The sequence below is a fragment of the Argopecten irradians genome, chromosome 1 (genome assembly GCF_041381155.1).
Source record: "Argopecten irradians isolate NY chromosome 1, Ai_NY, whole genome shotgun sequence".
NCBI lineage: Eukaryota > Metazoa > Mollusca > Bivalvia > Pectinida > Pectinidae > Argopecten > Argopecten irradians.
The window spans coordinates 11,186,381-11,198,079 of NC_091134.1; the positions used below are offsets into that span (position 1 = coordinate 11,186,381).

General features: G+C 34.9%; 1 protein-coding gene across 1 annotated transcript; it reads left to right on the plus strand.

Annotated features, from left to right (window-relative positions):
• The first annotated feature begins 401 nt into the window (after positions 1–401).
• On the plus strand, positions 402–10,331 carry LOC138309547 (cysteine-rich venom protein LIO1-like). Its single transcript, XM_069250780.1, has 10 exons — positions 402–484; positions 1,586–1,710; positions 2,429–2,442; positions 3,292–3,402; positions 4,432–4,522; positions 4,960–5,111; positions 5,822–5,916; positions 6,276–6,361; positions 9,391–9,489; positions 9,897–10,331. The coding sequence occupies exons 2-10, from the start codon at positions 1,590–1,592 to the stop codon at positions 10,004–10,006; spliced, it is 879 nt and encodes a 292-aa protein (XP_069106881.1). The 5' UTR covers positions 402–484; positions 1,586–1,589; the 3' UTR covers positions 10,007–10,331.
• The last annotated feature ends 1,368 nt before the right edge of the window (positions 10,332–11,699 follow it).

Consider the following 11,699-nt stretch of genomic DNA (forward strand, 5'->3'; position numbering starts at 1 on the left):
TTAGTAAGTAACATAGCAATTATGTAGGTGTGAAAGAATTAATCAAGTTCTTTTTCATATTTATAGCAAGACCCAAATAAATTAAATGTTGACTCACGCGCTAGAACGCTACCATGACCCTTAGTTAACCAACTATCATGTTTTGACGAACATTGAAATAATTTCCAGGTGGCGACCTCAACATTTCAATCAAGTCTGATTAAAGTTGATTAATACAGTGAACAGACGTCGGCACAAAGGAACTGAACGGCGTCGTTATCAATATGCCTAACTCGCTAAGGGCCTGACAAAGAAGGTCTAAAACTGTGCTAAAAATGTTATCTCCCCATAACAGTAGAGCTTTGTGTACAGATCCTAAGGTCAGCTAATCACATCTGTATTTATTCGTAATGTACAATACATAGAAAGCCATCCATATAACTGCTGTTGTATATCTCCTAATGGTCAGTAGTGGTATAGACTAACGGAGGGTAAAAACGACAAGGTAAGTTACTTATTTCACCTGGTATATACGAGTTTTCCCCCATATTTAATGTTTTTTGTTCGTTTAACTTTCATGCACATTCGCATGAAATTCTAGTTTTTATTTAAACATATTTCATTGAAACGTTTATATATTGTACAAAAGGGTTTTCCAACGTAGATGAAGTTCTCTTCCTTGTTCTGTTGCGGAGTCATGGACAGTTTGCAAAAGTGCTTTATAAATTTTAAAATCTTCAAAGACATTGGTATAACGTTTTAATTTAATTGTTGTACGGACGGAAAAATGCTTTATGAACCCGTAAATAACTTCTGATGAAATTGTTTTTATAGTTTTTTTTAAAATGAATATAAAACATTTCGTATAAAGTTGTCAACAGAAATACAAATCTTTACTCTGAACAAAAACGACACAAACTTATACTGTTAAAAGTTATGTTTTATAAATCTAGTGACTTCGCCAGTGTAAAATTTTGCATATACCACTAATTTGAAATGAACTTGAGCGCTTTTCATTGGCTATGATTTGCAGAAAAGCCATTGTGACATCATGACTTTTATGAATTGAACGCTCTTATTCAGATTGTGGTAAAATAACATGGTTTTTTTTTATCGTTAGTGACCATTAGAAAAATTCGTTCGTAAGAAGTTCTTAACTAACTATTTAAGGAAACCACTTTTTTATTTACGTGAAAAATGGCGAATAAGTTTTATATTCTGGTCTGAATGGACTGTTGGGAACTCTGACGGACTGTTCCAACATGAGAGGGGAATAAAAAAATCTTGTTATGATACACCTATGATATTGGTGGTGATGAATTATATTATTTATGAAAATGCCCTTTTTTGAACTTAAAAAGAAAATTATTATAGTTTTATGAGTACCACTATATGACACCGAATATTATCAAATTTTCACAGCTTATGAACTCTACGAATATGGAAATATTGAAAGATTTATGCAAAATCAAAGTTATGTTTAAAAGTTATATAACTTGTTCTCTGTCTATGTTAAATTTGTTGAATGTTGTAAATATATTTCCACACAATGTGTTTTGCAAAGAGACTAATAAATTTTGAAGTTTGAGCATGTTCTTTTGAACAGCTCGATGGACACACACCTGCCTTTCGTTTTATTGGCTGTGACATTGGCCGCAGTTTCAGTCCAACCAGCCGTTATCGCATCCTCCCGCGACACAGACCAACTACCGAATATATCAGGCGACATCAGTAAGTATGTCTATTCTAACTCCATTACAAATTATTTTTTCTTGACATGGATAATAAGCTGCTATTTCTAATCCAACAACAGATGTCTCGTCTGATTTCTTATTTATCAGATGGCTCAGATGAACGATATCTCGTCCGATTAAAAGGTTGCCTGAGAAACATGGTGTCTCACCCGACTGACGGTTTTTTAGCCAACATTAATCCGATATAAACTCAAGCCCGAAATGATTTCAAATTTTGTAATTGGTGATTTTTAATGCGATTATTGTTAAGCGATCAAGTTCACAACCGTTATGTGATAACAAAAGAAAGCAGTATTTTCGTTTCGTCCAAGATTTAGTCCTCATGACTGTTTAAATGTTGCTGTTTGAAAAGAACAAATATTTATTTTCCATGAAATGATACTATGTTAATGTTCTACGAGGCAACCCTTAGGACACTGTTTTGTCGAATGAGATGCTGTAGATGACATTTCCAAATAGATTGTACACGTATGAAATTAAAGTACATGCAATCGGTGTGTTACCCTAACCAGATGATGTAAACAGATTCTGTATAGAAAACGTATGTAAAGAAGTAGAAAACATTTTATTGACTTTCATCAGATTGTCATACCATGTTAGAAATACCTATTAATAATGTATATTATTGTATTATATCTTTGTATATGTTTGATTGACTAACCATGTCTAATCACACGTTCTCCTCTCGTTCACAGATGGCAACGTACAGGTAATATGACATTTACTTTATTTCCCAGTCATCGCGAAAGTTATATTTGTTTTGGAAGTTTCATTTCTGCTCGAATACATAAATGTTATAGTGGTTGGTACTTGTTTCATAATAATACATGTTTTGTGCCTTTTAACGCTAACATGCCAAAAGTTATAATGCACTGAGAAAAGTGATAATTCTAATTTTATCAGAATAAATAACTACATTTCGAATGTCCATTTTCTATGTTGTATTAAAATTATATAAAAAATGTTCTATAGAGATAGCTTTATATTTATCGCGTTTTAACCAGAATAATATTTCATTTTTTATTTTTCAAAGTGACACTTAAATGCTTCCGTAGATAACAATTAAAAGTTGAGTTAAAAGTGTCTCACATCTATTTCTACCAAAAATGGCGACACATATGGTCAATTCGAAATACCATGAAGCATAGTTGAAGCCATTAGAAATTATCGAATTTGATCATATTACATATATAGGTAGAGAATTTACCTCAAGATTTAATATACTTCCCGTCAATGTTGTTTTGCTTTTAGGGTACGCCTGTATACATCTTAAATAATTCTTAGGTCCCTCTTAGGTCGAAAATGTCCCTTTAACATTTATTTATTGTCAAATACAATTAACATACTCATTTAGATGTTATCAAAATTTAATTGTAAAACTTACTTTGAACGTGATAACGCAAAGATGAATTTATTGGTGCATTCGCAGTAATTTGTACATTAACGCTAAAATACGATTAACACAGAAATACGTACATTTATAGTATTCTGGTGAATAATTCAAAATCCGAAAAAAAATGTAGTACGATCAAATCAAATCGGTTTTTTTTTCTTTTAGTACCCCGTACGAAACCCGGGTATCAGCTTGGCGGATAAGAAACTAATCGTGGGCCTGCACAACTTCTATCGTAGAATCATTGGGCACGATGCCACCAACATGTTGAAAGTGGTAAGATTAATAAAGTTCTGTCAATCTCTATAAGAGTTACTTCCCTTGGACTGGTAACTCTGAGGATCCGGGGAGTAAATATATGTCATGTTACGCTAAGAATCCAAGAGATAATCCTATTATATCAACATAAATACCTTATTATACGGTTGTAATGATTGTAACGAAGATCTATGAAATGTGTATCAGAATAATTACCTTAATCCGGACGATTTGTCTAGTTGTGTCTATGGAGGGTATTTATATGTTTTGTCGAATGATTGTACCATGCCGGATTCTTTTGGAGGTTGTTAAAATAGGCCTGATGTCAAATCCATTTGCTTTTGTTTGTTGAAATTTAAAAAAAACCCAGATAGAGCATACCTTATTTTGTAACGTTCATGGATTTTATTCTCTGAAGTTAGTTAAACAGCCTGTCATTCCATAAAAGATAATTTGGAGACTTCACAACTTAAAAGACGGCTAACCATTTAACATCTTATCATGTTTCTAAAATTAACACTAGTTGTATTAATTTCTCCATGACCTAAATAATTAATCACCATTACACGATATCTTTCTAAAAGAATATTATATATATATATATATAGATATGCATTCGCCTATTATCGTGCTGACCTATAGTTGCCCATATTTGTGTGGCGATGTCGTCCATGCACTTCCTCACCTGGGCCACATGGCTCTGATTTCTTTGATCTTGATCAGAAGTCGATGTAGAAATCTTTATGATAGAAACATGATCCAAACTAACTATTTGCATGCAATTTTTTTTGTTTTTGTTTATTATTTATTTATTTTTTTTGAAATATTACGCAACACTAGGTTAGAAAAAAGGCAAAAATATCAGGAAATATTTATTTCTTACAATATAAGAACATTAGTTCGTACTTATTGGGATGCATTTTAACGATTATTGAAATGGCGAAAATGAATGAGATGGTCTTACTGCTATAAACGAGCCGATTCATGTAACGCTGGAGACCAAACATCGGAAATCCATATATGACATTTCTTTTCATGTTTTCAAAGAGCTGGGACGATGACATTGCCATATCTGCTCAGAGGCATGCCGAGACGTGTAAATTTCAGCACGACCACCTCTCTAATCGCTGGACAGACAGTAAGTATAAGAATGTAAAACGTTCACAGACAGCAACTGTTAATGTTTTTTTTAAATGGTTGCAGTTTACAGAAATTGATTAGTAAAAAAGTTATTAAAGTCACCACGACCTTCGAATGACATAGGCAATTGTATATTGATGAGGTAACTATTTGACATCACAACATAAATGATGATTTCAACCATTGGGGTATGACCAAGTAACCACGGTCAAAGATTGTCAAACACAATGGTCAGATATTCTTTGTATCAAGCAATTTTTCATGTAAAATATTGGGAGGCTTCTGACGTTGATTCCCCTCAGACTGTCTATTATTTTTCGGCTTATAAGACCATGTTTCTCTCAGAAACACACGAAATTTATGTTGTATCTTTCTTAAGATCATGTTTCCCTCAGAAACACACGAAATTTATGTTGTATCTTTGTTCGATTTCAGGCTTACCTGGTGTTTACATTGGTCAGAACATGTGTGCTGGAAATAAAAATTGGCGGGAATGTGTTGGTGCTTGGTACGCAGAAAAAGACAGCTACCAATATGGAGAGGGCGCAAAAACTTTGTCTTGGGAAGAGATCGGTCACTTTACACAGGTATTATAGCTAAAACTGGCAGTTTGGGCACTTTACAAGGTGAGATATTAATTGAACATATTGAACAGGTAGGCGTAAGAATTGTACCCGCTGCCCGTAAAAGTCGACTTAATTAATGAACTTATCTTTTCTTTCTTCCTAACTTACTTTCTTCTTCCAAACGTATACCACTATACAAGAAGTATATAACACTAAACACATTAATGTACCACAGTCTCTCAGAAAACACATTTCTTACACAAGAGACCATCCTAATAGGACAATAGTTTAGTGAAACAAAGAAGCAGATAAAGTTTGCGATCTGAAATATACGACAAATGGTATAGGGGTTCCATCAAGCTAGGAGTAACGCAAAAAAAAAAAAAAAAAAAAAAAAAAACCAACCAAAAAACCAAAACATGCAAGTTGAAATTTCCCTTCCTCGCGGTAGTGTCGCTGCGGGTAGATTTATGTTACCAATAACTCAAAGCCAAGTGAGTACTTCACGTTTGTCTTGGGGTATAATGCTTGTCTTGGGGTATGATGCTTGTCTCGGGGTATGATGCTTGTCTTGGGGTATGATGCTTGTCTTGGGGTATGATGCTTGTGTTGGGGTATGATGCTTGTCTCGGGGTATGATGCTTGTCTTGATTAGTCCGTGCTTCGTGTCGATTATTATTCTCTTATGTAAGCATTAAATACTATAAATCATACATATGTATCTTCCATAGTTGGCTTCATGGCATGTGTCACGTGTTGGGTGTGGATACGCTGAGTGTGAGGGTCGGAAGGACAGGACATCATTCGTCTGCAACTACGCTTATGGGTAAATACTATTGATTCTATAGATTCACGCCGCGTACGGTAGCCATTAGCCAATGCTGCCAGGGGGATGTACCTGTCTCCCATTATGATAACGGTATTATCATGGAACCTGTTATGGAAACAAATATGTTAAATGAAGCGTTAATTGGTACCTGTAAGGATCCTATCCAACCCTCCCCTGCCTCCCCCACACTTCATTAATCAGTCCAGCTATTAGGACCTAAAACAAATATTTTTTAGACTCTAATGTTTAAACATTTAACATATTTTATTTTTTATATTTAGTATGTAAGTAACGTTATGGTTCTAGCGTCATTATACACATGCTCACTGTAGATTATAACGTATTTCCTGTTACAGACAATTCTACGATGACGTGACGCTTCCTTTCTCCAATGGAACTTCCTGTAACGCATGCCCACAGTCTTGTGATAAAGGGTTATGTGGTGAGTTGTAGGACACTAACTGAAAATAACCCATCACGATTGAAAAAACCACAAAGAGGCCATGCACATCTCGCCTGGTTAATTAAATAAATGTGACACAGTCATTCCATATAAGAAACACTTATCTGTCATATAATGTGACTCAACAACACCATCTAATGTTACACAACAGTACCATATAATGTGACACAACAGTACCATATAATGTGACACAACAGTACCATATAATGTGACACAACAGTACCATATAATGTGACACAACAGTACCATATAATGTGACACAACAGTACCATATAATGTTATACAACAGTACCATATAATGTGACACAACAGTACCATATAATGTGACACAACAGTACCATATAATGTGACACAACAGTACCATATAATGTGACACAGCAGTACCATATAGTGTGACACAACAGTACCATATAATGTGACACAACAGTACCATATAATGTGACACAACAGTACCATATAATGTGACACAACAGTACCATATAATGTGACACAACAGTACCATATAATGTGACACAACAGTACCATATAATGTGACACAACAGTACCATATAATGTGACACAACAGTACCATATAATGTGACACAACAGTACCATATAATATTATACAACAGTACCATATAATGTGACACAACAGTACCATATAATATTATACAACAGTACCATATAATGTGACACAACAGTACCATATAATGTATATACACAACAGTACCATATACATATAATGTGACACAACAGTACCATATAATGCAATTATGAATTCAATTTACAAAAAGGAACTGTCCGGTCCATTGAAATTAAAGCCAATTAAGTAAAGATGCCATGTGTAGGAATAAAGCCAAATTCATCCCTTTATTTACGACCATCAGGTCTATGCCAAGCTATGTGTATCACCCACTATATTAAGGACGCTTAACAAAAATATTAGCAATGTCCATCCATTCAGAGTTCCGTTTGGTCCGGTCCTTCAGTTCCCCGGGGTTAGACCAGCCATAGTTAAAAGTATGCTTTCAATTCGGCGTCATTTATTGAACATACAGAACTCAGAATTTATCTGGGTAATTTGCCTATCCCGAACTATTTCCTCTGGAGTAATCACCCTCCAAACGGTCGCCTCTGACTAAAGGGACAATTCAGTTTAAGAGAACATTAAAATTTGCACATATTTCGAAAACAAACCAGTTCTAATAGAAATTAGATTAGTTGGTTTTACTATGATATGTCGGAAAAGCCGACTATAGTGAAATGAATGTGAAATGTTCAAACTCGCTTACTGTCGCCATTACACATAGTGGTCGGATGTCTTGTATGTCGAACCCTGGCCCATGACGAGTTTAGTAAATAATTGTTTGTCGAGAACTTCTAAAATCGATCTAACAATAGTGTGTTTACCTAATTAGAGTCATGATCTTGTCTAAAAATAATTTCATCAACTCCTCAGTGATTTTTTTTATTGCTTTTTTTGCTTTTTGTTAAGTGCGTGACTTTGGCTCGGGTATAGGTACAGCATACATGTTATACCTGCTTTATCGTATTGATTGAATTTCAACGGTATCAATCAAAATACTAAACAATGTCGTGATATTTGTGAATATTTCTTGTTATATGGTTCATAAGGAATGCAGAATAATACATTTATGTCATATTTAACTTCGTGGTTATGTAGCAGAAACAGTCTCATTGAATTTGTTCCTTTAAGTCGAATTTGATATCCTAAGTTTCTTCGTTGTATCACTCGTGATATTCCTAGCGATCTTCTTCCGCCTACTCAAGGTATCCAGGGTGCTTTGTACTCCAGTTATTTCGTAGGGTCATCATGTGCTACTTGAACACTACTGAATCGTCCATTCTAGATTATTTGAGATATCCCTGACGGTCGTGTCATTAAACTGTTGTCACCTGGTTATGACAGTGATTGTTCACGTTGGTTTTTATATATATTTTACTTAATTAAACTATCTACCCTGCCTGCAGGAAGGACAAAATAATAATAATAAAAGGCGACTAAATTTAGGATCGTATCTCGTCTTCCTAAATAACTTTCTTCTTCCTAACGTCTCCCTTGACACCGCTTCACTTTTGGCCTTCGGTTGAGTGCACGCGCCTGTGAGGTAGGTTCTGGCCTCTGGGTTCTGTTCCCTGGCTGAGACACCATAATCTGTAAAAGTTGTAGTTTATTCTTCTGCTTATCGCTTAGCATTTAGGGAATGGGACGACTGGCTATCAGGATAATGTGACCGGGTGGGGTGCGTTGCTTGGTGTCTTCAGTGGCACGCTTCAGTGATATAGCACTATAAAAAGGAAAAGTTCCACTAAACAAGAAGACACAAATATACCACAATCTCCCACCTCTCACTTCACACAAACACATGACACCACATACATGGGTGGTCGTCCTTAAATACTCATGGCTGTGAATATGATAAACCACACAAAACCAAAGCAGAGTATCTGATACGCCTCATCTTATATTACTCACTCCCAAGGTTGCTGCCTAGTGCATAGTGGTACCTAGCAATTCGCTATTTCATACATAATGAAGGGTTTGACATTCCGGCATTTCAGGTTAATCTTCCTAGCTATGTGTTATAATAATAATATCAAGTTATCGAGATTCCTTGCCTTATTTAATGTGTCAAATAGAGGACGTCACACTTCTGGAACCTTTTGTTCTTTTCCTGTTGCTTGCTTGAACAAAGAAGTTTGCTTGTGACAAATTATCGGAATACATAGCAAGCAAACTGAATCAAAATATTTTCATTTTAATTTCGATTTATCCGGATTCGTTCCGGAAATTATATGTGATCCCTATCGGTGGTTGCCTGTGCGTTTAAAAATTAAATCAGTTGTCAACATCCTGTTGGTAGTTATAGCTGAACTCAATGTGACTTATTTTTTAGTTATATCATGATAGAATGGTTACAAATTAGTCAATACCGAAGGTATTTGTTGGATGTTGAAAATAAAAGTAAGATAATAATTTACAATATTATCACTTTCCAATACTTCAGATTGTTCAGGGAAAATATGCAACAATTTTGGAACATTGGATTTGGAAACATGCACATGCAACTGCCTTGAGCTTTACACCGGTGACACATGCCAGACAAGTAAGTTACAATGTTGTTGAAAATAAATGTATTAAAGAATGGATTTATATATTGTTTAGACGAAAACAAAGAATAATGAAAAAAGAAAAAAAAATATAAAGTCAATGTGTTTGATTGGTTGACGTGTTGTGAATATATTTTGAATTAAGTTAACTTAAGATAATTGCTAGAACTGCAACCCAGGCGTTACTATAACGCCATAGAAAATAACACGACTTTTTCGAGCTTTTTTGTCAACACCTTAACTTTCTCAAAACAGCATATACAGTTTAAAACGTCGATAAATGGTATGTTTTTACATTATATCTCTAGAATACATTATCATACAAAATGTAAATCACTGATGAATTGAAGGTTCCACTACATTGCTTATTCTAACCCATGCTGCTTATTGTTTCTTTGTGCAGTCCTCTGTGATAAGACTGAGCATGCGTCATGTGTTCTTCATGCCAAGGACGAATGCACTAATGGTGTCAACATAGCCGCCTTGTGTCCCCATCATTGTGGACGTTGTTAGGACGTATCTGTTCGGTTGTGAAAATCCACTTCTGAACGGTCTGCTATTGATAACTTAATATAACGTAGGATGATTAATATAGGAGAGAAATTCCGCTGATTTATAAAATTTTCGATGAATAGAAACAAATGTTTTATATGGATCTAAAATATATGTTCTCTATCACCTACTCTTAGCAATAATTATCGACAGACAAGGGCATTATTGGAGAAGTTTAACAATGTATATCTTTGTTGTAAGTTCTATTATACTGTTATTACCTTCGCGGATTTCCTTTTGATCCATATAATATTACTAAATTGTATCATTAAATCATCGAAGCATTTCACGTTTTCACTTGTGTTTGCTAACATTTTGACCATAGAAATGCATTAGCTTTTGATTCGATTGATTCCACAAGAATTTCGGATTAATGACCATAAATTGTTGTATTTTTCGTCTTTAAAACCATCAAAACACATGTACGGTAAAGACAGATAAGTTTTATTTCAGTTCGCCAAAACTTACCATAATAGTAGGCTTGAAAATCATCGTTGTTTTAATATTTTACATGACGCATATGAAACCTATGAGAGGAAACACTCGTTCTCTGACTGTTGAATAAATGGGTGTTTAATATAAAACAATTATACATTATATTTGTTTTCTCGAGATTTCCCTCGCTCAAGTTACCATGCTGGTTTTGTTTACCACGGGTACAAAATATTTTTGCACTTGTCTTAATTGGAAAGATACAAAAATTCACAAGAAATGCTAATGCACATACAAGTGGTTAGTAATGTTTTGCGAAAAGCTAATTGACTTTAAGGTTTTTTTTTGTTAGATTTAATAAAAACAAATCCAATGTTTTATGAAGAAATCTGCTGTGCATGTTAATTTTGATTGAAGATTGAAATAATTGGTGGTTCGATTATCATTAGAGACGGAAAGTGGTGTTAAAAGAGTTATTCCTCTTCTCTCACATCAATTGGCCACCAGGTTTGATACAGATATGATATATGTCGTATTTAGTATACTGTATATATGGAAATTAATGATTTGCTCACATTTAAACATCCCCATATTTTGGTATCAGATGATAACAAGCTATGTAGTTTACAGGAACATAACTTTATTTGTAGATAAAGCTGTATAGGCTTAGACTTTATGTCATCTATTCTACTTGCCGGAAAATCACTCGAGTGCAAATGATACCTATGATTGGCAAGAGTTCCGATCAACGGTTAAATTTATATAAATGGTAAGCTCACCTGGCCCGAAGGACCGTTGAGCTTATGTCATGGCGCGGCGTCTGTCGTCCGTCCATCCGTCCGGCGTCCGTCCATTTGTCCGTCAACGTTTAATTAAAATCGCTACTAGTCATAGAGTTCTACATGGATAGTAACCAAATTTGGCTAGAAATATCCTTGGGGAAAGGGAAACAGAGTTTGTATACATTTTGGCTATGATTATCCGGGGGCAGGAGGGACGGGGCCAAATAAGGGAAATAAATGTAAATCTTTAAATCGCTACTAGTCAAAGAGTTATGCATGGATTATGACCAAATTTGGCCAGAAATATCCTTTGAGGAAGGGGTACAGAGTATGTATAAATTTTGGCTCTGACCCCCGGGGACAGGAGGGGCGGGGAACAATTAGGAAAATTGAGGTAAATCTTTAAATAGCTCCTTGTTATAGAGTTCTGCATGGAATGT

Coding starts and splice junctions, on each gene's coding strand:
- LOC138309547 (XM_069250780.1), top strand. CDS start 1,590: ATGGACACACACCTGCCTTTCGTTTTATTGGCTGTGACATTGGCCGCA. Junction 5,112..5,821: donor AGATCGGTCACTTTACACAG/GTATTATAGCTA, acceptor TATCTTCCATAG/TTGGCTTCATGGCATGTGTC. Junction 9,490..9,896: donor CGGTGACACATGCCAGACAA/GTAAGTTACAAT, acceptor TTCTTTGTGCAG/TCCTCTGTGATAAGACTGAG.